The following is a 26,696-nucleotide window of genomic DNA, read 5'->3' on the forward strand; positions in this document are numbered from 1 at the left end:
TGGAGAATTTGAATGTCCATTAGATGTTGATTCACTCTTTTGGTTTGATTTCTGTAAATTGTGTCTTTCACCCATCTTTTGCTAGGAGGTGGTTTGGGTTTTTTTCTTATTAATTTATAGAAGTTCTGTATGTGTTCTAGATACAGATGCAAATATCATCTCCTAGGTGGTGGCTCGTCTTCCCATTTTTCTTATGGCACTTTTGATCGCTCATCAATGAGGAAGTAAAAGTTGGTGGTCACGCGCTGAAATAAACTAGTAATAGACCAGATGTACAGGCAGCCACATATCTAGATCTCAGTAACCTGGGGTCGAAGGAAGCAGAAACCACTTGAGAGTCATAGTACTGTGACATTTATGGAACTTACACACACACACACAACCACACCAAGTATGTATATTTACGGAAGTGTATCCCACACATCAGAGTGGATGCCTATGGTAGAGAAGGAGGAATAGCGTTTAGACGTTAAAGGTCAGCAACACTCAGGAGACAGTGCAGGACTGAGGAAGCTTATTTCCCACAAAATGGGAGAGTCCCGCTCTTCTTCCCAGATGTCCCCTTGTTCCAAGACACGAGACCCATCTTGCATTCGTTATCGGAAATGGAGCTCGTGTCAACAGGGGCTGACAGCTGACTTGGCAGGAGGATTTTACTGTGGGGCAGAACCTTCTGGGAGGGCACACCCTCCTTCTGGGGTTCTTGAGAACAGTGGTTCTCAGGGAGGGCTTGCAGGGAGGGAACCGAAAAACACAAAACAAAACCCACAAGGATTGCACAATCTCATCAGAATATGTTCTTGGATCTAGGTGGAATTGACTCACCAGCCCTTATGGGGGAGAAAGAACTAAGGTGTTTGGAGATTCGGAGGTTTTCTGGAAGAGGTAGCATGGGAACGAGGCCATGAAGGACATGTACACTGTTGGCAGAAAAAGGATGGGTCCACCAGGCAGAGAACACAACCAAGGCAGAGGCAAGGAGGCAGGAAAGGTGGGTCTCTTTTGTATACACCTGTAGTTGAAGCTTCCTTGGGGAGCCACGGGGTGCTGTCTAGCTAGGAAAGCAACCAGAAGGCTGCCCATCCCCTGTCCCGTGCCCGGAACTCGCCACAGGGGAAATAAGAAGGGAAAGGAAGTCCCAGGCATGAGGCTGGCCGCAGACCTCTAACCTCCAGCCCTGGCCCGGATCAGGGAAGGGAGACTCATTTCTAGGAGGCCAGGTGCGTGAGGAAGAGTAACATTACTAGTTCCTACCTCATTGGCCTGTTGTGAGCTTCTCTGAGTTAATGTGTATTAAAGCACTTTACACATGGTGTTTGTTGCTATTCCTTTTCTTCTTCAATTATTTCACCTTTTATCTTAAAAAAAAATCCCTACTCCTATTTCCTTTGGGTTAGCCCAGGTGCCAATCTTTAAAAAAAACAAACAAACAAAAAAAGCTAAACACAAGAAAACAAACGCTTACACAAAGAGTAGGCTGAAACTTCCTTAATCTGATAAGCGGAAATTTCTAGGAACCCTCAGAAATGTCCTAGTAGTGAATTCTGAGAACCATTTTTGGTAAAATCAAGAAGAAAAGAAAGATGTCCGTCTTGCTAATTTGCCAATCCAATAAGGAAATGACAAGAAATAAGACCTATAGGTATTGGAAAGGAAGAGTTGAAGTTGAGAGCATTTTGAAGTCAAGATCAATTGTCTAGAAAGTTCTAGAGACTTAACTTCTGGACTAATCTGTAAAGGGAGCAGCTTTCTTATGTCCTAGCAATGAGCATCTGAAAATGAAAGAGGAAACAAATCCTCTTCCCAATATGAGAAAAACCCTTGAGCATTAAAGAATAATCATAACAAGAATACGAATAAAACTGTTAAATGCAGGCTGGCCCGGTGGCATACTGGTTACGTTCATGTGCTCTGCTTCAGTGGCCCGGGGTTCCCAGGTTCAGATCCCGGGTGAGGACCTATGCACCACTCATCAAGCCACGCTGTGGCAGCATCTCACATGAAAAAGAGGGAGATCAGCACAGTTGTTAGCTCAGGGCCAATCTTCCTCACCAAGAAAAAAAACCTATTAAATGCAACTAAGATCTGAACAAATTGAGACACAGATTGAGTTCCCCAAAAGAACATTCAGTATTCTAAAGAGTTTAATTCTTCTCAAATTAATTTATAATATATTAGTTTATAATATATTTAGTGCTGTCTCGTTAAAAATCCTAAATAGATTTTTGACAGACATTTATTGTGATAAAATACACATAATGTAAAAATTTATCATCTTAACCATTTTTAAGTGCACAGTTCAGCAGCACTGAGCACATTCACATTGTTGTGCAAGTTCCATCATCCACCTCCAGAACTTTCTCATCTTCCCAAACTTAAACTCTGTCCCCATTCAACTCTAACTCCTCATCGCCTCCCCCAGCTCCTGGCCCACCATTCTACTTCCTGTCTCTATGGATTTGGCTCTTCTAAGGGCCTCCTTTAAGTGGAATCCTAAATAGTCTTTTTTTAAATCTTTTTCAAACTTTTAATTTTGAAATAATTTTAGATTTGCAGGTGAATTGCAAGGAAAGCACAGTCAGCCCTCTGTATCCACGGGTTGCACGTCCACAGATTCAACCAACCGGATAGAAAGGTCTATGATGGTTGTGTCTGTACTGAACACGCACAGACTTATTTTCTTGTCATTATTCCCTAAACGATTCAGTATAATAACTATTTACCCAGCATCCACATGTATTAGGTATTATAAATATTCTAGAGATGATTTAAAATATATGGATGTACATAGGTTATATGCAAATACTATGCCATTTTCTATAAGGGACTTGAGCATCTGCAGATTTTGGTATCCGCGGGGCTCCTGGAAAAAAATCCCACAAGGACACCCAGGGACGACTATACAGGGAGTTCTGTATACCCTTTACCCAGCCTCCTATAGCATTACATTACTGTCATACATTTGTCGAAGCCAGGAAATTAATATAGGTGCGATGCTGTTAACTAAACTACGGGTTTCGTTTAGCATTCACATTTTTCCCATTGGTGTCCTTCTTCTGTTAGAGGATTCCATCCAGGGATCCCACATGGCATTTAGTCATTGTATGAGCTTTCTAGGGCTGCCATGACAAAGTGCCACAGACCAGGGGGCTTCAACACAGAAACTTATGGACGCATAATTCCGGAGGCTGGAAGTCCACGATCAAGATGTCAGCAGGGTTGAATTCTCCTGAGGTCTCTCTCACAGGCCTCTCCCTGTGTCCTCACATGGTCGTCCCTCGGAGTGTGTCTGTGTCCTCATCCCCTCTTCTTATAAGGACACCAGTCATATTGGATTAGGACCCACCCTAATGGCCTTATTTTAACTTAATTATCTTTTAAAACACTATCTCCAAATGCAGCCACATTCTGAGGTTCTGGGGGTTAGAGCTTCAACCTGTGAATTTGGGGGAAAGGGGCAGAATCCAGGTCCTAACAGCCATCATGTCTCCTTAGTCTCCCCCAAACTCTAACAGGTTCCTGGTCTTTCCTTGTCTTTCATGATGTTGACAAGTTTTGAAGAGTTTCTACCATGTGCTATACTGGCTGGTTCTTCATGGGGTTTTTCTGCTGTTTCCTTATGATTAGATTGAAGTTGTGGATTGAGAGAAAGAGTACCACAAAGGAGAATTGCTCTTCTCATCCCATGATATCAGAGAGGAGGGTACAGGATGTCCACATTGATTATCACTGGCCATGTGGTTAAGGTTAACCTTGGTTAAGGCAGTGTCTGCCAGGTTTCCGCCCTATAAAGCCACAACTTTCTTCTTTCCATACCCTATCCATCCATTCTCAACAGGGTTTCATTGCTTCCAAGGACGGTAAAAGTAATCTTAGGTATTACAATGCCTGTAGACCTTGAAAGCTCATCTCTACCCAACAAAATCTTGTTCTTGAATATTTAATATGGGTGGGCAATGAGGGAAAACATTTATAAAGCCTACTTGGTGAAATGAAAAAAAAAGTTGAGAAACTCTGCTGTAGCCCCATGAAGTGAGTCACTAAGTCAGTGCCACTCAAGGGGAGGAGAATTAAGCCCCTCCTCCTTTAGGAATAATTATTAAAAATGTGTGAACATGTGTTAAGACCACCACAGTAATTAATATTTGGGGGTGGGGGGAGATACGTTGAGGTTATGCAAATATCCTGTTCCTACTTAAAGTCAAACCCATTAATTGTAGCATCCGGCTGTGGATATTGCTGGGAGAAATTATTACTGTGGTGTTCCATGGTGATTTCCTATTTCCTTCCCTGCTTGTTAATTAAAATCATTCTGCAAGGAAGATCAAATTGATTATTTTAAAAAGACTTTACATTTTGAAATGGTTTTAGAGTCACAGCAAAGTTGAGTAGAAAGTACAGGGAGGTCCCATATTTCTTATGCCCCTACACATGCATAGCTTCTCCCATTCTCAACATCCTACACCAGAGTGGTACCTTTGTCATAACTGATGTTATAACTAATTATAATAAGAATAATAAGAAGTTTTCACACATTGAGGTATATGGGGAAGCCATTCTGGTTTGGCCTAAAACTCGTTCTTCCCAGAACAGCTGGACTCATGGCCCATCACACATGCCTTGCACATCTGCTTCAAACCTTTTCCCAAAGCAAAGAATGCACTCTTTAAAGATAAGGGTGAACATCTCCCTCTCTCTGCTGCCAATACCAATACTTCTTTGAAAATAAGTTTTTCTTCCCAGAAAACCAAGGTCAAGTTGACCTGCTGGGTACATTCTAAATTTCAGCAAAACATGTCTTTGTGGCTTTGGAAGAAACTGCGGTCCTGTCACACTTCACGTATGTTCTTTGTTCTGAAGTGGTATATAACCATGCTGTAAACCACGCTTCTCCGAGTGCTTTCTTCCCCGGTGGAGATTGCACTTCTGGGCTAGTCCTCAGCTTGGCTCAATAAATGTCACCTTATCTTTCTTCTCTATAGATTGATTATTGATTATTTGTGTAGACATAATTGATGAACCTACATTGACAGATCATAATCACTTAGAGTCCGGAATTCACATTAGGGTTCACTCTTGGTGTTGTACATTCTACAGGTTTGGACAAATGTATCATGACGTGGATCCACCATCACAGCATCATACAGAATGTTTTCACTGCCCTAAAAATCCTCTGTTCTCTGTCCATTCACAAATAGATTTTTGAACATTTTATTGAGAGACTGCCAAACAGATTTTAAAACAAACTTGACAAGTGGGTTATTTGGAATATAATAGAGAGGTTACAACTAGGGAGGGTAACATTTTGGGCTCAGAGGATGAGGAAGGAGGGAGCTTTAGTTTTCTCTGTATAGATTGATGAGTTTTGGTTCCACATGCATAGATTACTTATTCAAAGACATTTAAACATTTAAAGCTGTGGTCATTTAAGAAATCATCTTTAAAAGAAATTGCATAAGAATAGGCAAGAACATTTTGATAGAGAAGAACAATGCCTAGCAGATATCACAGCATATTATAAGCTTGGCTTGGGTTTCCCCAGAAGCAGAGCCTGAGACAAGGATTCAGTTACAAGTGTTTTATCTGGGAAGTGATCCCAAGAAGCACCAGTAGGGGAATAGGAAAGTGGGACAGGGAAAGAAGGAAGCCAATACAGGGGGCATCAATGAGCGAGTGGCTGCTGTGGGCAACTGAGGCTCAAACCCATTAGGGGCCTCTGGAAGATGATCTGGAACACTCCTCTGAGGTATTCTGCTCGTTGGAGGTTGAGTTTGCCAGGAAGCTGACTCTAAGTGAGATGGAGTATAGCATGTAGGTTGTTTATTGTGATATTGTGATTTATAATAAGAAATATATATTTGGAAACAGAGCTCCTAAAACCCTTGGGATTTTCTAAGTGATGAGAGAGGTAAAAGTGTCTTTTGTTACGTTAATGAGGTGACTTTTGGACCACACCAAAGGATAGCAGCTGGTTGCGAGTGGAGTCAACCATGAGATTAGAGGGTTGGAAATTTCAGTCCCATCTCCAGCCTCCGGGTAGAAGAGAGGAGCTGGAGACTGAGTTCAGGCGCCATGGCCAGTGATTTCATCGATCACGCCTGTGAAACGAAGCCTCCACAAAGACCCAAAAGGACAGGGTCCTGAGAGCTTCCGGGTTGGTGAACACCTGGAGACTGGGGGAGAGTGGCATGCTCAGGCGGGGCATGGAAGCTCTGTGCCCTGTCTCCATACTTTGCATCTCTTCCATCTGGGTGTTCCCGAGTTACATCCTTTCATAATAAATTGGCGATCTAGGAAGTAAAACGTTTCTCCAGGTTCTGTGAGCAGCTCCAACAAATTAACAGAACCCAAGGAAGGGGTCATTAGAACCTCCAATCTATAGCTGGTTGGTCAGAAGCACAGGTGACAATCTGGACTTGCAATTGATGTCTAAAGAGTGGAACAGTCTTGTAGGACTGAGCCCTTCACCTGTGGGGTCTTATGCTCTCTCCAGGTAGGTGAAATCAGAATTAGGTTGAACCATAGAACACCCAGCTGGTGTCAGAGAATTGCTTGGATGTGTCAGGAAACAACACCGCCACTGCTTCAGGTTCAAATACTGTGCAGAATCATTTTATTTACGAAGGGGCATCCTTAGGGTCAGCACCTGCGGGAGGGTGCGAATTCTGTGCGATGTTTTTACACCAAGCAATTCTCCAATTCTGACATATCCACCTGGAGGTGGCACCAGATCCCACAAGTTAAAGGGCTCCGTCCCACAAGCCTGATCCACATCAGACGCCGGCTGCAAATGGGGTGCCCAGGCTACCCGCGCTTCTGCCTGATGACTTCAGATTTGGGGGTTCCCATGACCCCCCCTCAGGTTTGGTAATTTGTTAGAAGGCTCACAGAACTCAGAACAACACTTAGCTTGCATTTACTGGTTTATTATAAAGGATGCAAATCAGAGACAGCCCAGTGAAAGCGATGTGCAGGGCAAGGAGTGGAGGGGGAGGGGATGGAGGGAGCTTCAGTCCACTCCCCCCCGCCCTCTGGTCCAGGGGATGCGGCAGCTACACAGAGCCATCCAAACCATGTGCCCTTGGAAGGAAGAGAGAGCAGATCCATGGAACACACAAGCCTGACCGTATCCCACAGCCGGTCACTTTATTAAGCTCCAAGGAGCGAGGTGCCCAGAACCATAACCTCTGAGCCAAGGGAAGCCTTGAAGCATCAGAGGAAGGACAGAGTTGGGCATGGGCCCGTAGGGGATAAAGAAGACGAGAGGGAAGAGTCCTGAGCTTCTGTCAAGGTCCACAGACCAGGAGAAGAAAGACCAGAGTAAAGATGGGTGAAGTTCTGCAGACCCAGCAGAGGTGGGGTCAGAGCCACAGGGCTCGAGGACGGACAACAGCCTTAGGCACTGGAGCACGAGGTTGTGGGCTTTTTGCAAATCCAGAATTTGCTGAGGCTGCATTTGGAGTCGTTCCAGCCTTTGCCCCTAAACTCCGCGCAGTCTTCCTCCCCGCTGCTGTTGGGCTCTCCTTCATTCCAATACTTCACGAAGCTGCAAAGACCACGCAGAACGTGAGCCCCCGCCCGACCACGTTCACCGTTTCTAGCTGCCGTTGTCTTGTTGCTTTCCCATCTGCCCTGCGTGCATCTGCCCGACACGCTTTGTTCTGGGAAACCTGATGACACCCCTGAGTCAGTTTGCCTTGGGCTCCTGCTGCCTGGGTTGCCCCCACTTTTGGAGGGAGCCCTCCTCCCTGGGGCAGGCTTTTCAAAAGCAAACCAACCAATCCAGGTACACCCCCAACTGGCTCCTTTATGGGGTCCCACTCTCAGGGCCACTACCCTCATCACCCTGGAGCGAGGTGTCAGTCAACTAGGGACGGCCCCTATGCCCCAGAGCCCGCTGGAATTATTCAGACTAGCCCATCCTAAGCCTGCTTACCCTGCCTCACTCATTCTTTCCAGTGGAAACTACGATAAAGACTCTTGCCCACAGATCCCGCCTCCCTCTGCCTCCTGACCCAGCCTGGTGCCTCCTTGTGTGACCCCCTTGTCACATGACACACATTTCCTCTCTTGGGATGTGTGACTATAACAAACTGACTTTTCAATGGCAATCTGATCTGTTGGCCTTATGGTACCTCACCTAGTCCATTAATACACTATATTTTAAAACGCTCGCCCAGGCTACACGCTCCTCCTGAAGCTCTGATGGTGGAATTTGGGGCACCTGCCGTCCCATCTGAACGTGGATAGGTGGAGCCCACCCATCTCAGCTCAGTGACAATCCCAGACTCTCATGGGGGGTTGAGGGGGAGGATTCCCAGGTAAAGCTCACGTCGGGGGTTTCAGAACCCCGCCCCCACTGGAAAGCGAGGTCCTGCTCCTGAAACTTACCTGGGCAACAGGGGAGAACCGTCCACCCAGTGCCACGTGCCTTCGTGTTTCAGGTCTGAGAGCCCCATCCAGGTCAAGCGGTTAAACCTGGAAGCCTGGACCTGCAGGAAGTTCTAGCGGATGCAGAGAAATCAGGAGGGAGCTCCGCCCCTTGCCCCACCTTCCTGGCTCAGCATCACCACAATCTCTCCGTAGGAAGTTCTTCTTTCCATCTGAGCTCCGGGCTTCTAGGAGACCAGATCCTGAACCCCCACCTGCTATCAGGATGTCTGAGCATCTCTCACATCTCTATCCTGTGAGCACGGATGGTCTGACTTGCAGACATACACGCACAGCTGGTGTCTACTGTGTGTTTGTGTATTTTACGCGTGCTAAGCATGTCCACATGAGTGTCCTCGTGACTGAGTTTAATATGCTGGAACCAGATCGAGCCAGTTTGTGAGAGCTGATCACGCGTGCCTCTTTTCACCTCTGCGTGGAGTGATGTCACGTGACAGCTTGAAATCAGCCACCGTGGGAGAACTTATACCAGGGAAATTAGCAAATGCTCCAAATCAGGACTCATTCTACCCACCCCCCTCCAGGAGCCAGTTGTTAAGCATTTGCCAGCACACCACTGGGGTTTTCTTAAACTTTATGGATTTATGCGTTCCCCAAGACACTCACACATGTTCAGATCTTGACTGTACCCCCTTGCAAGGCGCCAGCCTGGGACCCCCTCATCCCTATCCTTCCCCTCCCCACCTTTCCAAGTGGAGTAAGCAGGTTCTCTTCCCCAAGATCCCCTGTGGTCATCTCCTCCCCAGGGGGCCAGTGGTCAGGTGTACGCCCCAGGCCAGGTGCGGGTCCCCCGACAGGCATACCTGCTCCTCAGCGCTTTCAATGACTACAAGTTGAGCCTCCACTTCCTCACAGGCAGTCACGGAGTCGTGCCAGTTGAGTTGCGAGTTGGAGAAGAAGTAGCAATTTCCTTGGAAGGACCGCCAGCCCCAGGGACAGGGGTGGCACAGAAGGGCTGTTGTGGGAGGCGGGTCAGGGCTGGGACCCAGATCGGGATGCCCCCATCTCTGTATCCGCCTGGAGAGTTGGGGACTCTGCTTGATTCTACACCCCACAGGGGCCGTTCCCCTCTCTACTTCCCGAGACCCTCCTTCGGCCCCAGGAAGACTCAGGAGTCCTAGCCCCCATCTCCTCCGGACCTGGAGCTCAGAACAGGAGACTGGCTTAATTTCATGCCTACTGTGTGCCTGGCCCCCCCGGGAACACCGAGTGCCATCATCCTTATTACTCTGGGTTCCTGTTTCGCAGGTGAGGAGACAGGTTCAGAGAGGAGCAGTGACTCACGCAGAGTCACACCACCCCGGAGACCCTTCCAGGCTCCAGAACCCTGGCATTCGGCCACTCACCGATTCCAGCCTTCAGCTGGGTCAGTATTTGCTGGATCTCCTCCTGCTTCGAAGGCTCCAGCCCCTGGGACCTGGGGACCTTGGAGACTGTGCCAAGAAATTAAGAAAGTGCAATTATTAAACACCTACTGTGTACCATGCCCTGCACTGGGCCCTCAGGGTCATTGTTTCTGAGAGTCAAGGTCTTGGTTAACCCCCTTTGGAGATGAGGAACATTGACAGCCAGAGAAGGCGGCACCAGGAGGGCAGGTGGAGCAGGGACTGCCCCCTCTACTTTCCTCCCCAGACCCTGCATCAGAGGTGGGAGGGGCTGCAGGAGAGGCCACCCCAGAGCTGACAGGGCGACCCAGAGGGACCAGAGTCCTGGCTTTCACCCCACCTCCCTCCTGGACCTGGACCCCCCTAGGCTGTGTCTGCAGCCAGAGTGGAGGCCTAGGAGCCCTCCACCCTCGGGGCCTGCCGCTGACCTTGGACAAGGATGGCCACCAGGAGCCCAGCGAAGACCATGAGGGAAAGGAACAGGAGCACCAGGGGGGCCCGGCCCTGCCCCCGACACCCTGCGGGAGGAAAGATGGATGGTCCCAGCACACCTGAGTCCCTGCCTCAGCCTGCCCCAGGGACCGTGTGTCCCCCAGCCCCCACCTCCCCAGGACCCAGCTGTCTGGCAGTAGTCATTTCCTGCTCCCTGTCCCCTCATCCTGTCCTACCTGGGAAGTTCTTGAAGCCATGACTCTTTTGGAATCCAAAGTCTTTGTAGGAAAGTCTGTTCCCGCTGGTCATCAGCTCTTCGTCATCTGAATGAGCAGAGCACTGACTCAGAGCCCAGGGCTAGCCATCCCCCTGCCCCCTCCCCAAGATCCCAGAGTCCCCACCCCGCCTCACCCAGTGCCATCGGTTCCTTGGGGTCACGCTGGTCCATCCACTGTCTCCAAATGCCTCGTCTGGACCCCTGGGAGCCACAGCTCTTTATTTTCCACTCTGTGATGCTTGATCCCTGAAGCTACTTTCGTTCAGGAAGAGAAAGAGGGAACTGGGTAGTGACATGTTCATTAGAAAGGCTAAAGGGACAGAGTAGAGCTTCTGACATGAAATGAGATGGATCTTCCCAGAATTCCATGGGGTGCTGGGGGGGGGGTGATCTCGGGTCAACAGCAAGAAGGACTGGTTCATCCTGGTGTGGCTGAGCTGTGGGACGCTTTTGATGAAATCCAGTAACATGGAGAGTAAAGCTGGTTTGTTGTGCCTCCTGCACTTACGGCAGGGGTGGGCAGAAAATTCGCCTCATCTTCCTGGAACCATCATGCCCTCTGACCTCCATGCTATGCTGTCTCAGCTCCCTGGCATCCTCCTTTATGCTGATTTCTGCTGACTTTTGGAGTTGGAGCTGAATCATCATTCCTTATGTTTATTTAATGCCTATTATAGTTGGGCATTTTTCTAACTACTTTATATATGAATTCATTTAATTTTCCTACCCCTGGGTAAATAATATGACCTCCACTTTACAGATAGGGGAAACTGAAGCACAGAGAGGTTAAGTCACTGGCCCAAGGTCACACAGCTGGTAAATAGTGGAACTGGGATTTGAACCCCAACAGTCCACCTCCACAGTCCACACTATTATCCAAAGATAGCAGATAGTATTAAGGAGGAAACAGAAAGAGTCATAGAATCTTTATTCATAATAGCTTTGAATTGGAAAGACCCACCAGCAGGTGACTGAAAAAAAACTGTGGCATATTCACACAGTGGAATATTACATAGCAATGAAAAAGCAAAATACATGAATGAATCCCACAAGAGAGCAAAAGAACCCAGACATAAAGAGGACGTACTATAAGATTTGACTTTATGTGAATCAAGAACAGGCAAACTAAGGTTTGGTGGGACTCAGAATGGAGGTTACCTGGAAGAGGGGTGAGGATCGACCAGGAGGGGGATGCCTGGTGTCTTCTGTGTGCTGCAAATATTCTAGATTTTGGTCCGAGAAGTGGTCACATAGGTGTACTCACATGTAAAAGTTTCTTGAGCTGTACACTTCAGATAGAATGACATAGATCTATGCAGCATCCCCCGTTCTGCTTTCCACGGTTTCAGCGATGCATGGTCAACCTCGGTCTGAAAATACTAAATGGAAAATTCCAGAAATAAACAATTCATAAGTTTTAAATTGTGCACTATTCTGAGTAGTGTGATGAAATCTCGTGCTGTCCCACTCTGTCCCACCTCAGATGTGAACCATCCCTTTGCCCAGAGTGTCCACACTGTATGCGCCACCTGCCAACTTGGTTATCAGATCGGTTCTCATGGTATCGCAGTGCTTGTGTTCAAGTCACCCTTATTTTACTTAATAATGGCCCTGAAGAGCAAGAATAGTGATGCTGGCAATTGGGACACGCCAAAGAGAAGCCATAAAGTGCTTTCTTTAAGTGAAAAGGTGAAAGTTCTCAACTTAATAAGGAAAGAAAAAAAATCGTGTGCTGAGGTTGCTAGGATTGGTGCTGGCACCGATATCAGTTCTCCTACGTTAAACCCAGCGTGTATGGGGTTAACATCAAAGCGCTCACCCCCTTGCCCTGCTTACTCCCCCACTTCCTGGAACCAGAATCCACCCTCCACCACGGAGGCAGACAACCAAGGACAGCCACCTGCGGATTCCCTTGTCTTACCACTTTCCTCTCTGCAAGCAGCCGCACAAGACCACATGCAGGCTGGTGGGAAAGCGCCAATCAGCGAGGCCACAGCCTCCCCTCCCTACAAGCAGCTGCATTCCATACAACCTTTCAAAACCCTGGCCTCCCATCTTCTGGGGAGATGAGATGAATTTGAGGGCTCACTTTCGTCTCCCAGCTGACGTCACCTGAAATAAAAACCCTTTCCTTGCCGTAAGCCTGGCGTTCCAGTTTCTTATTTGGTGCCTCTTGTGTGGCAGGTAAAGAATCTATGTCTGCAGTAACAGGATCTACGGTAAGAGCGAATTTTGTATCTGTAAAATCAGGAAGAAGGAAAAAGAAATCCGTGCTGTTTTTGCTGTAACACCTCAAATGTGCGTGTATAGGAAAAAGCATAGTATATACAGGGTTTGGTACTATCCGTGGTCTCAGGCATCCACTGGGGGATCTTGGAACAAATCCCCTGTGGATGAGGGGAGGACTACTGTACACACACACACATTGCACCAAAGCCAGCTTCCTAGATTTAACTATAGTTATGTGAGATGTGATGAAAATAACAAGAAGTTTTCACATATTGACGTATATGGGGAAGCCATTCTGGTTTGGCCTCAAACTTGTTCTTTCCAGAGCAGCCAGACTCATGGCCCATCACACATGCCTTGTACGTCTGCTTCAAACCTTTTCCCAAAGCAGAGAACGTGCTCTGTAAAGATAAGGGTGAACAGCTCCCTTCCTCTGACTCCCATCCCAGTACTTCTTTGAAGATAAGCTTTTCTTCCCAGAGGACCAAGGTCAAGCTGACCTGCTGTGTACGTGCTCAACTGCAGCAAAACGTCTTCTTGTGACTTTGGGGGGAAAATATTGTATTCCCATCATGCTTGACGTGTGTTCTCTGTTCTGAAATGGTATAGGACCACGCTATAAGTCATACTTCCATAACGTGCTTTCTTCCCTGGTGGAGGCTGCACTCCCAAGCTAGTCCTCAGCTTGGCTCAGATAAACATCACCTTACCTTTCTAATCAATACGTTGGTTATTGGTAATTTTCATCAACAGAGGTAACCATCGGGGAAAGCTGGGTGAAGGGCACACGGGACCTCTCTGTACTGTCGTTACAACTTCCTGTGACTCTACCATTATTTCAAAGTGAAAAACTAAGAGAAATTTTAACAGTTAAAGAAGAGTATTTTTTAAATTTAAGGTCATTTGTGTGTGTGTGTGTGTGTGTGTGTGTGTGTGAGGAAGATTGGCCCTGAGCTAACATCTGTTGCCAATCTTCTCCCCCTTTTTTTCTCCCCAAAGCCCCAGTACATAGTTGTATATCCTAGTCGTAAGTCCTTCTGGTTCTTCTATGTGGGACGCCACCACAGCATGGCTTGGTGAGTGGTATATAGGTCCACGTCCAGGGTCCAAACCTGCGAAGCCTGGGGCCACCAAAGCGGAGCACGTGAACTTAATCACTACACCACCAGGCCAGCCCTATAATTTAAGGCTATTAAACATAAAATATTCACATATGAACTAAAGTTTGCACTCGCTCAATGAAAGTATTACACTGAGATTTTCATTCTTTTCCAAATGCCATTGTATTTTTTTGTTAACATGAATTAAAAACTTCAAACGGTCACCTAGAATGATGCAATTAGAGTCAGTCCAATTTTGGGTCTTTGTCCACCTGTGTAATCCCTGAGACGTTGTTATGTTTTTCAAATATACCTTTTTTTTTTTTTTTAAAGATTGGCACCTGAGCTAACAACTGTTGCCAATCTTCTTTTTGTTTTCTGCTTTTTCTCCCCAAATCCCCCCAGTACATAGTTGTATATTTTCATTGTGGGTCTTTCTAGTTGTGGCATGTGGGAACTTAACCACTCGGCCACGGGGCCAGCCCCTCAAATATACCTTTTAAATAGGAGAAACTGTAAGATTGCAGAGGTTGGAGACTGGAATTGTGCCCTAAGAGAACACCAGTGATTCAAAATTTGTACGAACTCACTCTGAAAGCTGTTCATAGCTCAACATTGCTAATCATCGGAGAAACACAATTCGAAACCACAACAAGACATCACCTCACATCCATTAAGAAGACTACTGTCTAAAAAAAAAAAACAGAACAGAACAGAACAAGCGTCAACCAGGAATTTATGTGGAGAAAACACTTGTGAGTTGCTGGTGGGAATGTAAAATGGTGCAGCTGCTGTGGGAAAAACTCCAGCTGTTGCTCAGAAAATTAAATTTAGAATCATCCTATCACTCAGCAATTCCACTTTTAGGTATACACCGCTAAAATTTGGAAACAGGAATCAAATAGTTACCCATACATCCATGTTCATAGAGCATTATTCACAATTGCCAGAAGGTGGAAATGACCGTAAGTGTCCATCAACAGATGAATAAATAAACAAAATGTGGTCCAGCCATACAATGGAATATTATTCAGCCTTCAAAAGGAATAAAGTCCTGACACACGCTACAACACAGATGAACCTTGAAAACAACACGTTCAGTGAAATAAGCCAGTCACAAAGGACAAATGGTGCGTGATCCCACTTGTAGGAGGTCCCTAAAGGAGTCATATTCATGGAGACAGAAAGTAGGACAGTCGGGGCCAGGGGCTGGGGGAGGGAGGGGGAGTTAGTGTTTCATGGGGATGGAGTTTCAGTTTGGGAAGATGAGAAAGTTCCGGAGATGGATAGTGGTGATTGGCTGCACAACATTGTGAATGCACTCTTAAAAATGGTTAACATTGGGGCCAGCCCGGAGGCGCAGCGGTTAAGTTCACAGGTTCCACTTTTCGGCGGCCCCGGGGTTCGCTGGTTCAGATCCCGGATGTGGACATGGCACCGCTTGGCACACCATGCTGTGGTAGGCATCCCAAATATAAAGCAGAGGAAGATGGGCATGGATGTTAGCTGAGGGACAGTCTTCCTCAGCAAAAAGAGGAGGATTGGTGGCAGATGTTAGCTCAGGGCTAATCTCTGCGCCCCCCCAAAATTGTTAAAATGGTCAATTTTATGTTATGTATATTTTACCATGACTAAAAAAGTTTTTTTTTTTTTAAACTGTGTGTTGGTGAATCTGCAGGTGTCAGCGGTTGATGGTACGTCTGGAGTTCTGAGAATGAACTTCCATGCAGGAGAAAGTAATTAAAGTGTGCTCATTTGAAGCTCACGTACAACGCTATTAAAACTCAACAGTCGCTGGTGGGTCGTGGAGAGTGACTGCTAATAGGTACAGAGTTTCTTTTTGTGTTGATAAGAATGTTCTGTGGACCCGCCCGGTGGCGCAGCAGTTAAGTGCACACATTCTGCTTCTCGGTGGCCTGGGGTTCACCAGTTCAGATCCCGGGTGCGGACATGGCACTGTTTGGCAAAAGCCATGCTGTGGCAGGCATCCCACATATAAAGTAGAGGAAGATGAGCATGGATGTGAGCTCAGGGCCAGTCTTCCTCAGTGAAAAGAGGAGGATTGGCAGCAGTTAGCTCAGGGCTAATCTTCCTCAAAAAAAAAAAAAAAAATAGTGTTCTGGAATTAGATAGTCATGATGGGAGCTGCCATGGGCTGGCTCCCAGTGGACTCCCTCCTTCTGCAAACACCCCAGACCCTGGATCAGACCTTGGAGGCAGGCGGAAAATGGGATGAGAGGAAAGAAAGGGTGTTTCTGGGACCAACTAGAGGCCATCCTGGGATGTGCGAGTGTGGCGTGAAACATTCTCTCTATTACCTGGCACACTTCCCTCCTTGGCCTCACTCCCTGCCTGGCCACAACCTTCTCCCACAGGCTTCCCCCATCCGCCCTTATTTTGACTCCTGAGTCTGGGGTGGAGTTTGGAGCAGAACTTGGTGGGGACCTGAAGGAGGCCAGAAAAGGAAAGAGGAAAAGGAGAAGACAGTGGACATGAGTGAGCTCAAAGGCATGTGGGGCCAGAGGTTGGGCAGTCTTGGTGTAGCCCAGCCAGACTGGGGGGTCCTGGGGGCTTGGCTGGGGTGGGGGTGGAAGCTGAGGTTCCCAGGAGGGCGGACAGGCAGACGGAGCAGATGCTGAGCTGGTGGGTTGGGTGAAGTGGGAGGCGACAGCTGAAAGACAGAGCTTTTCCCCCAAAATACCCTGGATCCCAACAGACAAGTAGCCCAAAGGGTCAGGCAAGTAGTGTGGGTCAGGAGTCAGGGGTGAGAGAGGTCAAAGATGGGGCCCTGGACTCCTGGGTCCTGGGGAGGTGGAGGCTGGGGCCCGGGACTCCTACATCATAGGAGTTGGGGGCTGGGGGGCTGAACTCCCGCATCCTAGGAGCCAGGGCTGGGGACCTGGACTCCTGGGTCCTGGGGAGGTAGGGCTGGGGGCCTGGACTCCTGGGTCCTGGGGAGGCGAGGACTGGGTCCCAGACTTCTACATCCTAGGAGGTGGGGGCTGGGGGACACGCGGTCCCTGGGGCAGGCAGGGGCAGGGACTCAGGTGTGGTGGGACCATCCATCTTTTCTCCCGCAGGGTGTCGGGGGCAGGGCCGGGCCCCCCTGGTGCTCCTGTTCCTCTCCCTCATGGTCTTCGCTGGGCTCCTGGTGGCCATCCTTGTCCAAGGTCAGTGGCAGGCCCCGAGGGTGGAGGGCTCTCAAGCCTGGACCCTTTGGCTGCCGATGCACGTACACAGTAAGTGACCCACTACCGCAGGCATCTCTGTCTGGTTCTGGTCTTCAACGACCGCAGCTGCTCCCAGGCTGGGGGAGGCGGGTGCCAGGACCCTGCGGGGAGGGTCTGAGACAGTACAAAGCTGTGTGTGACGTGGGACCAAGGACCAAGCTCGGGTGTGAGGAGCAGACACAGGGACGTAAGTGCCCAGACCTGGTTACCAGCCCCGACCCCTCTCCAGCCCGCCTGTGCCAGCCCCTCTCCTGGGGATGCAAGCCCTTCCTGACCAGCTGCTGCTTCTTCCCGGAGGTGAAGAAGACCTGGCACCAGCCCATAGAGGCTTTCGAAGACTTGAAGGCCCGGCTGGTGTTGTGGACTCAGATAAATAGGAGGCGCACCTGTCAGGGGCCCGGCTCTCCATGGGACATGCAATGGCCCTGCCAGGAGGACGTGGTCAGGAGCGGCTTCTGGAAAGAGGGAGGAAGTGGGATGAATGTGGGGCCCCCAAACCTGCGCTAGAATGACCCCCATATGGATGAGCCCCCACATAACAAAGACACGAGCACACGCTTGGCGTTACACGTGCAGGTCCCCGAGGAAAGGGTGGGCGTGCCCTCAGGTGAACGTGTTGGCACAGGGCTTCTTCTCGAAGCCGCCCTGAAACAAGGATCAGGAGAGAAGAGGTTTATCTGGGAAGTAAGGATGCCAGGACGGAGGATGGACGGGGACAGGGCTGCTGTGACGTCGCCTGGACCTCCCTCCTGCTTGGGATGGGCCTCTGGGAGACTCCGCAGAGCATGCCTCAGAGTTGTCCCTCCCAGGGAGAGAGAGACGTGGCGAGTGCCCAGGGGGTGCAGGTGGGGCCCTGCCCGCAGCTCCTGCACACAGGGTCACCCAGGAACCCTCTTGACCAGAAGTGAGCCAAGTTTTCCTAAAAACGATCAGATTGTCAATATTTTCAGCTTTTCGGTCTCTGTCGCAGTATTCCCCTTTGTCGTTGCATCGTGAAAGCAGACAGACAGTTCTCGGCCGTGTGCCGATAAGCCTTTACTTACCGCACAGATGTGTGGATTTCCTGTCATTTTCATGTGTCACAAAAGACGATTTTTCTTTGGGTTTTTCTCAGCTGTTTAAAAGCGTAAACCCAGATCTTGGTGCTCAGGCTGCACAAAAACAGGGCTGGGAGGCGGGGCGGGGAATGTGGCCCGAGGCCCACAGTTTGCCGACTCTTGCTATAGAACAGTGTTGCCCATTAGAACATTCCTGACGATGGAAGTGTCCTCTGTCTGCGCCTCCCGTATGGGGGGCACTAGCCACGCGTGGTTATTGAGCACTTGAAATGTGGCTAGTGCCGCCGAGGAACTGAACTCCTTTTTTTGTCCTTTTTTTTTTTTTTTTTTTTGGAGGAAGATTAGCCCTTAGCTAACTACTGCCAGTCCTCCTCCTCTTTTTCCAAATGGGCTGACATCCGTGCCCATCTTCCTCTACTTTATATGCGGGACACCTACCACAGCATGGCCTGCCAAGTGGTGCCATGTCCACACCCGGGATCCGAACTGGTGAACCCCAGGCCACCGAAGCAGAACGTGCGAACTTAACCACTGTGCCACCGGGCTGGCCCCATTTTTTTTGTCTTTTAATTTATTTCCATTTCAATAGCCCCATGGCTATAAGGGAAGGGGGTTCACAGGTGCAAAGTTCCAGTTATAAGATGACTAAGTTCTGGGGATGTGACGTCCAGCATGGTGACTCTGGCTAACGATACCGTCCTGCATATTTTGCAAGTTGCTAAGAGAGTAGATCTTCAAAGTTCTCACCACAAGAAAAAAAATGTATAACTATCTGAGACAATAGACTTTAATGCAACTTATCATGGTGATCGTTTTGCAATATATGTATACATCGAATCATTACATTGTACCCCTGAAACTGATACAAGGTTGTGTGTCAATTATCTCTCAATAACACTGGAAAAAATTTTAATAATAATAAATAAATAGCCCCGTGTGGTGAGTGCCTACCATATCAAGCCATACAATGTAGAGTCTTGAGCGGACATTCATAGTGAACATTCCTGAACATTCGTAAGCCTAGGTGTGAGATCACTTATATGCATGTATGAACACCTGTGTGAACAGGTGGACGCACCTGGGAACACAGACAGAAGCACAGGTGAGCCGTGCCCTTTTGTTGGCAAGGCTGGTGGTGAGATTATGAGAACTTCCTGCAAAGGAGACAGGGAGTTCTGGCCTGCCTGGCACTGACAGGGGTCCTCCCTGACCCCCGCAACATCCTCACCCTCTCCCAGGCCTTCCTGCGGGCGTTGAAGAAGGGCAAGGCCAGTTGGATTGGACGCAGTGGCTTCAGAGGGGAGAACTGGGAGAGACTAAACCTGATACTGCTCCAGTCCAGGTCCCCAGGGAAGGATGGCACCCTTACTTGGGACCTGTAGCCCTCAAATCCGGGGCTCATTAGAATCCCCTGGGACTCATTATTTTTTTATTGAGATATAAAGCATACAGCTCAGTGGTTTTCAATATATTCAAAGGATGTGAAACCATCACTGCCATCTAATTCCAGAACATTTTTGTCGTGCCAAAAATAACCCGCTAGAGTTACCCCTCATTCCGTCTCCTTCCAGCCCCCGGCAACCACCGTTCTTTCTGTCTCTGTAGATCTGCCCATTCTAGACATTTCATGTTAATGGAATCAGACACTATGTGGCCTTTCGTGTCTGGCATCTTTCACTTAGCATAACGTTTTCAAGGCTCCCCCGTGTCGTGGCATGTGTCAGAACCTCATTCTTTTCTTATGGCTGGATAATATTCCAACGTATGGATGGCCCACATTTTATTTATCTGCTCATCAGTTGATGGACACTTGGGTTATTTCCACTTTAAGGCCTATTAGAAATCATGTTGCTATGACTATTCTTGTCCAAATTTTTTGTGTGGATGTAAGTTTTCATTTCCCTTGGGCATATACCTAGGAGTGGAATTGCTGGATCCTATGAATTCTATGTTTAACATTTTGAGGACGTGCCAAACTGTTTTCCAGAGTAGCGGCACCATTTTGCAGTCCCACCAGCTATGTGGGAGGGTTTCAATGTCTCCACGTTCTCGCCAACACTTGTTATTATCTTTTTTATTCTAGCCACCCAGGTGGGTGTGAAGCGCTATCTCACTGTGGTTTTGATTTCCATTTCCCTTGGGGGCACGTATTAAAAATGCAGATTGCTAACCCGCTCCCAAGAGAGTCCAATTCAGTGAGTCTGGGATGAGACCCAAGAAAACTAGGAGGAGTCCTTTCTTTTCCGATAACTAGCTTTAATTTCTGATTCGAGCCCGTTTCCTCCTGGTGGCACAACGTTTCATCACAACTGAGCAAATATTCAACCCACAGCACAACACGGGATGAAGCTGAGAATGTGGAAGGAGAGATGACGGGCATGAGGGGCTCAGCATCACTGAGCTGCAAAGGCTTGTGGTAAAACAGGACTTATTGTTACTCGAGCCAGCGAATCACGTGTTCACTTGTTCACACCTGTTCATGTTGTTTTTCTGTTACTTACGACTAGACACATCCTGACTGACACACATTCTCACAGCAGAAGGGGACGAGGCCAGTTGTGAGCCCTACATGAAGATAATTTAAAATCTTGCTTTTAGAAACAGAGTGAGGGGCCGGCCTGGTGGTGTAGTAGTGGTTAAGTTTGCTCACCCTGGTTTAGCAGCCCAGGGTTTGCTGGTTCGGATCCTGGGCTTGGACCTATGCACCGCTCATCAAGCCGCCGTGCTGTGGTGGCATCTCACACGGAAGAGCTAGGATATACGACTATGTACTGGGGCTTTGGGGAGAAAAAGAAAAAGAGGAAGATGGGCAACAGATGTTAGCTCAGGGCCAATCTTCCTCAGCAAAAAGCATACCTTTAAAAAAAAGCAACGTAGTAATATTTTTTTTAAAAAAAAAAGAAAAGAAAAGAAATGGAGTGAGAGGCACGTGTCTTAGTCAGCTCAGGCTGCAACAAAGAAAACAACATAGACTGGGTGACTTAAACAATAGAGGTTTATTTCCCACAGTTCTGGAGGCTGGAAGTCCAAGATCAAGGTGCCAACAGATTCGGTTCCTGCTGAGGGCTCTCTTCCTGACTTGCAGATGGCCGCCATCTCAGTGCCGTCATATGGCAGAGAGAGAGAGAAACTCTCTGGTGTCTCTTCTTCATCTTTTTTTTTTTTTAAAGACTGGCACCTGAGCTAACAACTGTTGCCAATCTTCTTTCTTCTTCTTCTTCTTCTTCTTCTCCCCAAATTCCCCCATACATAGTTGCATATTTTAGTTGTGGGTCCTTCTAGTTTGTGGCATGTGGGATGCTCCCTCAGCATGGCCTGATGAGCAGTGCCATGTCCGCACCCAGGATCCGAACCAGCAAAACTCTGGGCCGCCAGTGTGAGAACTTAACCACTTGCCATGCGGCCAGCCCCCTCCTCTTCTTATAAAGGCACTAACCCCATCATGGGGCCCCACCCTCATGACCTACCTCATCGAAACCTAATTACCTCCCAAAGGCCCCACCTCCAAATACCATCACGTTAGGGGTGGGGGCCTCAAGATATGAATTTGGGGCGGGACACAAACATTCAGTCCATAACAGCATGTTAATGACAGCCATGGGGTGCTTTAGTTGGGAATAAATAGCAAAGCCCTTTAAACTGGCCCGTCTGTCCGTGGGGTTCTAGAAATTTCCATCTGACGTCAACAAGAAAAGATGGAAGTGGGATTGCTCTACAGAAGGAGGAGCTTCCCAAGTAACAAGTCAGCAGATGATGGCCAAGATTGATCATTCGAGAAGAGTCTTATGGACCAACGGCTGAGAAGCACAGCCTTGGCTAGAGGTCACCCATGGAGCATGAAGGTGGGCAAGGGGGTGACCTGCCTGTCTTTCCACATTCGTCAGGAACCTGTCACTTTGAGGATGTCGAGTGGCGGATTTGTCGACCCAAATAACCAGTAGCTAATCTATACGTAAGAGAGAGGTTCAATGAGCTAACATGAGGACTAGCCCAGAAGTGCTCCCTTCCCCCAGGGAATAAGCTTTCCGGGGAAGTATGGCTTACAGCATGGTCCTACACCATTTCAGAACAAAGAACACAACTCAAGAAGGACAGGAATACCAATTTTTTTCTCAAAGTCACAAGGAGATGTTTTGCCACGATTCGGCACACACACAGCAGGTCAGCTTGACCTTGGTTCTCTGGGAAGAAAAGCTTATCTTCAAAGAAGTACTGGGATGGGAGTCAGAGGAATGGAGACGTTCACCCCTATCTTTAAAAGAGCGCATTCTCTGCTTTGGGAAAAGGTTTGAAGCAGATGCACAAGGCATGTGTGGTGGGCCATGAGTCCGGCTGCTCTGGAAAGAACGAATTTTAAGCTGAATCCGATTTAAACCAGAATGGCTTCCCTGTGTACCTCAGGGTATATGAAAACTTGTGAATATGTGAAATATGTGAAACTTATTATTATTTTCATGAGATTCAACTTTCTCATAGGTCCAAATGGTCTGACCAGGACAGAGGCGTTTTAGTGAAATAGTAACTTCTTTTTAATTGTTGTAAAATACACATAACACAAAATTTACCATTTTTACAATTTTATTTATTGTTTTAAACATTTGTTTCTCTCTCTCTTTTTTTTTTTTTTAAAGATTGGCACCTAATCTCACATCTGTTGCCAATCTTTTTTTGTTTTCTTTTTCTTCTTCTTCTCCCCAAAGCCCCCAGAACATAGTTGTATATTCTAGTTGTGAGTGCCTCTGGTTGTGCTGTGTGGGATGCTCCCTCAGCATGACCTGACAAGCAGTGCCATGTTCGCACCCAGGATCTGAACCGGATCGGAACCTTGGGCCTCCGAAGTGGAGCATGCGAACTTAACCACTCAGCCATGGGGCCGGCCTCCCATTTTTACCGTTTTAAAGTAAACCATTCAGGGGCTGGCCCGGTGGCACAGCAGTTAACTGTGCTTGTTCCACTTTGGTGGCCTGAGGTTCACCGGCTTGGATCCCAGGCTCGGACATGGCACCACTTGTCAAGCCATGCTGTGGTAGGCATCCCACATAAAATGGAGGAAGATGGGCTCGATGTTAGCTCAAGGCCAATCTTCCTCAGCAAAAAGAGGAGGATTGGCAGCACATGTTAGCTCAGGGTTAATCTTCCTCAAAAAATAAAAAATAAAGTGAACCATTCAGTAGAATTAAGTACATTCACAATGTGGCACAATCATCACCACTATCTACTTTCAGAATCTTTTCGTCACCCCAAGAGGAACCAGGACCCATCAGCAGTTACCTCCCCATTCCCCCTCCCCCACTCCCACCCCCTGGCAACCACTAATCTACTTTCTGCCTCTATAGATTTGCCTGTTTTGGACATTTTGTATACATGGAATCATACAATACATGACTTTTTGCACCTGGCTTCTTTCACCGAACATCATGTTTTCAAAGTCCACCTATGTTGTAAGCGGGTGTTAGAACTCCATTCCTTTTCTTATGGCTGAATAATATTCCATTGTGTAGATACGTCACATTTTGTTTATCCATTCATCAGTTGACGAGCATTTGGGTTGTTTCTTCCTTTTGACTGTTGCCGATAGTGCTGAAATGTTAACTTTTCCTGAACCCTTCTTTGATACTCTGTGTGTCTAGTAATACCGGTTGTGTTTACTGCTGTCATAATCTCTGTCGTCAACATCTCACCCTCCACTGTAGACCCCTGTTTGGTTGCGGTCAATTTTCAGGCTGGCAAACAAAGTCAGGAGGCCCCATAAGCGTAGAAAAATACTACCAATGCTACTCATGCCTTTGGGTGCTTTAACATTATCTATTTGTATCAAAACAGCTATGACGAACCTCAGTTCGTCCCAAGATGGTGAGATCTACCCGTCTGCCAAATGTTTACTCCCCAAACAATACAGAACAAAAGAGGAGAAAGGGGAGTGACAGAAAACCATGTCATCGGCATAACAGGAAGACAGAGATTGCCAAGATTTAGAAGAACTATGAGGAAAAGAGAAAAATCATGGAACCGCAGTGTGAGATGCCTCATCCTTCTGCTCCATCCCTGCCCCAGGGGTTATGGAGAAAGTCTGCGGGAAATGCAGAAGAGGGAAGTGACGAGAGAATCTCACATTGATCTAGAACCAGCTCCAGAGAGACGGAGCAAACTGCAAGTCTGAAAATGCTACAACGTCAGAGCAGATAGAGAGTCAACTCTAGGAAAGCGATGAGTTCTTCAAAGTGCAGAGCTTCCAGGGAGAGTAAAAGCAAAAAGAGAAAGGAGATCTTCGACAATTGGGTGGTGACGAGAAATAGAAGCAGAAGGGGAAATTTAGGGCCCTTCAAGACAAAATTGGCGGTCTCTCGCCACTTACTCCCTCCACCAACCAAACAAAAAATCCGCTACATTAAGTTGGTTTTGCTATAGTGACAAAAGAGGGGGCCATTGAGCTACGTATCATAAAACATGTCCCCAAATGAAAAATGAACCGAAGGGACATAGGAAATCCAGAGAGAGTAATTGCAAAAACTCAGGAAATGAAAATCCACACAAACCAACTGGGGGAAAACGTCCCCCAGAAAGAAATCAAGAAGTAGAAGAGGGGCCAGCCAGTGGTTGAGTGGTTAAGTTTGTTCCCTCTACTTTGGTGGCCCAGGGTTTCACCGGTCCGGATCCTGGGTGCGGATATATCACCGCTCATCAAGCCATTCTTCGGCCTTCTCCCACATAGAGGAACTAGAAGGACCTACAGCTAGAACATACAACTATGTGCCGAGGGGCTTTGGGCAGAAGGAAAAAAAAAAGATTGGCAACAGATGTTAGCTCAGGGCCAATCTTAAAAAAAAAAAAAAAAAAAAAGAAGTAGAAGAAAATTGTAAGTCAATGCTCCAAACAGAATTAAATATAGTCAAGCAAGCATTTGAGGACATGGAAAATCACCTTACAGCAAAAATTCAAAAACTAAAGAACTAAGTACTGACATGGGCAGAAAATAAAAACAGGGATAAGGGAAGAGAAGCAACTCAGGAAAGAAATGGAAGAAAAAGACAAAATGGTCTCAGAGATGCAGAATAAATTATAAGGTACCCAAGAGAGAATAGACTCAAATGAAAGCTTAATAAAGGGCATTGGAGAAAAGCAGGAAAAAACCCAAAGAGAATGACAATGACACTAAAAAAGAAGTAAAAAGGGATGAGGGAGAAATTGATTAAAATGGAATTTCAGGGGGGCTGGCCCCGTGGCCGAGTGGTTAAGTTCGCGCGCTCCGCTGCAGGCGGCCCAGTGTTTCGTTAGTTCGAATCCTGGGCGCAGACATGGCACTGCTCATCAGACCACGCTGAGGCAGCGTCCCACATGCCACAACTAGAAGAACCCACAACGAAGAATACACAACTATGTACTGGGGGGCTTTGGGGAGAAAAAGGAAAAAATAAAATCTTAAAAAAAAAATGGAATTTCAGGCACTGAAGGAGTAATAAGTGTATTGTTGGAGTTTCTGAAGAAGGAAAACAACAACCAACCAGAGTTAATATTTGAAACCATATTCAAAATTTTTTCTAGAAATAGAAAATCATCTGAATTTACGTACTGAAAGGACTCACCAGGTACCTAGGAAAACTAACCCAGAGTGGTCAACTCTGAGACATAGTCTAGTAAAGCGATTCAGTTTCAAAGATTCAAATCAAATCCTCAAGCCCTTCAGATCAAATAATTTACAAAGTCAAAAGAATTAGGCCAGTATCAGACTTTTAAAAGCTAACATTCAAAGCAAGACAACAAAGGAGTAGCATTTTTTAAAAAACTCAAAGGGCCAGCCCCAGTGGCCTAGTGGTTAAGTTTGGTGCCCTCTGCCACTCCAGCATCCTGGATTTCATGGACCTTCACCGCTCGTCTATCAGTGGCCATGCTGTGGTGCTGGCTCACATACAAAATAGAGGAAGATTGGCAATGGATGTTAGCTCCAGGCCAATCTTCCTCAGGAAAAAAAAACTTGGTAAACAAAAGTGTGAACCAAGGATTTGATATGCAGCCCAGCTGTCCTTCAAATATGTACAAGAAGTTGCTCCATAACGGAAATTGTTCCATAGCGAAACTCCGTAGCCATTTGTCTTTCTTGAAGAATCTTTGAGAGGATGTACGTCATTCAACAATAGGATGATGGTTTCTCCGAGAGGCACGAATTAGAAATTCTGAAACTACTTCCTGTGTATTCTAGGATTGAACAATTAGCAAATATATTGTGGATAATGAAAGCCAGGGTTTTCACTGTTGGAGAAAGAAGTTAGAAATACAGAAAGGCGAAAGGCTGGAAGGAGCTCTGTAGGGTTGGACTGGAAGTGGAGGTATCATTATGAACTCACGGTTTTTAATATATGTGTACAGATAAGTAGATACAGAAATGAATATAGAAGTGTATGTGTACATACATGGGTTAGAATACATGCATAATTTTCCTAGCTCTGCCTCCTGAGAAGATGGAGAGCAATGGACATTCCAATATCAAAAGCACACCTAAACCTCAATGAGATATCACGTCACACCCACTAAGAAAG

The 26,696-nt window shown here is 47.2% G+C and overlaps 1 protein-coding gene across 2 annotated transcripts; it reads right to left on the reverse strand.

Annotated features, from left to right (window-relative positions):
- Window positions 1-7,121: 7,121 nt before the first annotated feature.
- LOC103540278 (CD209 antigen-like protein 2) lies at window positions 7,122-10,904 on the reverse strand. 2 transcript variants are annotated; one of them, XM_008506828.2, is made up of 7 exons: window positions 10,680-10,904; window positions 10,505-10,591; window positions 10,265-10,354; window positions 9,798-9,884; window positions 9,255-9,406; window positions 8,392-8,504; window positions 7,122-7,546 (listed from the first exon to the last, which is right to left on the reverse strand). In XM_008506828.2, exons 1-7 carry the CDS (start codon window positions 10,714-10,716, stop codon window positions 7,396-7,398), a joined length of 717 nt encoding a protein of 238 aa, XP_008505050.1. In that variant the 5' UTR covers window positions 10,717-10,904; the 3' UTR covers window positions 7,122-7,395. The 2 variants fall into 2 exon arrangements, with proteins under 2 accessions (XP_008505050.1, XP_008505054.1); XM_008506832.2 differs by lacking the exon at window positions 10,265-10,354 and having other exon boundaries at window positions 10,680-10,854.
- Window positions 10,905-26,696: the final 15,792 nt, after the last annotated feature.

Source organism: Equus przewalskii, chromosome 6 (assembly GCF_037783145.1).
Source record: "Equus przewalskii isolate Varuska chromosome 6, EquPr2, whole genome shotgun sequence".
In the NCBI taxonomy this organism is placed as follows: domain Eukaryota; kingdom Metazoa; phylum Chordata; class Mammalia; order Perissodactyla; family Equidae; genus Equus; species Equus przewalskii.

Bases quoted from the DNA above. Each gene is read 5' to 3' on its own strand.
- LOC103540278 (XM_008506828.2), bottom strand. From the start codon at position 10,716: ATGGACCAGCGTGACCCCAAGGAACCGATGGCACTGG. The intron at 9,407-9,797 runs GTGAGTGGCCGA...CTCCCACAACAG, and splicing joins CCAGCTGAAGGCTGGAATCG to CCCTTCTGTGCCACCCCTGT. The intron at 7,547-8,391 runs GTAAGTTTCAGG...TGGTCTTTGCAG, and splicing joins GGTTCTCCCCTGTTGCCCAG to CTTCGTGAAGTATTGGAATG.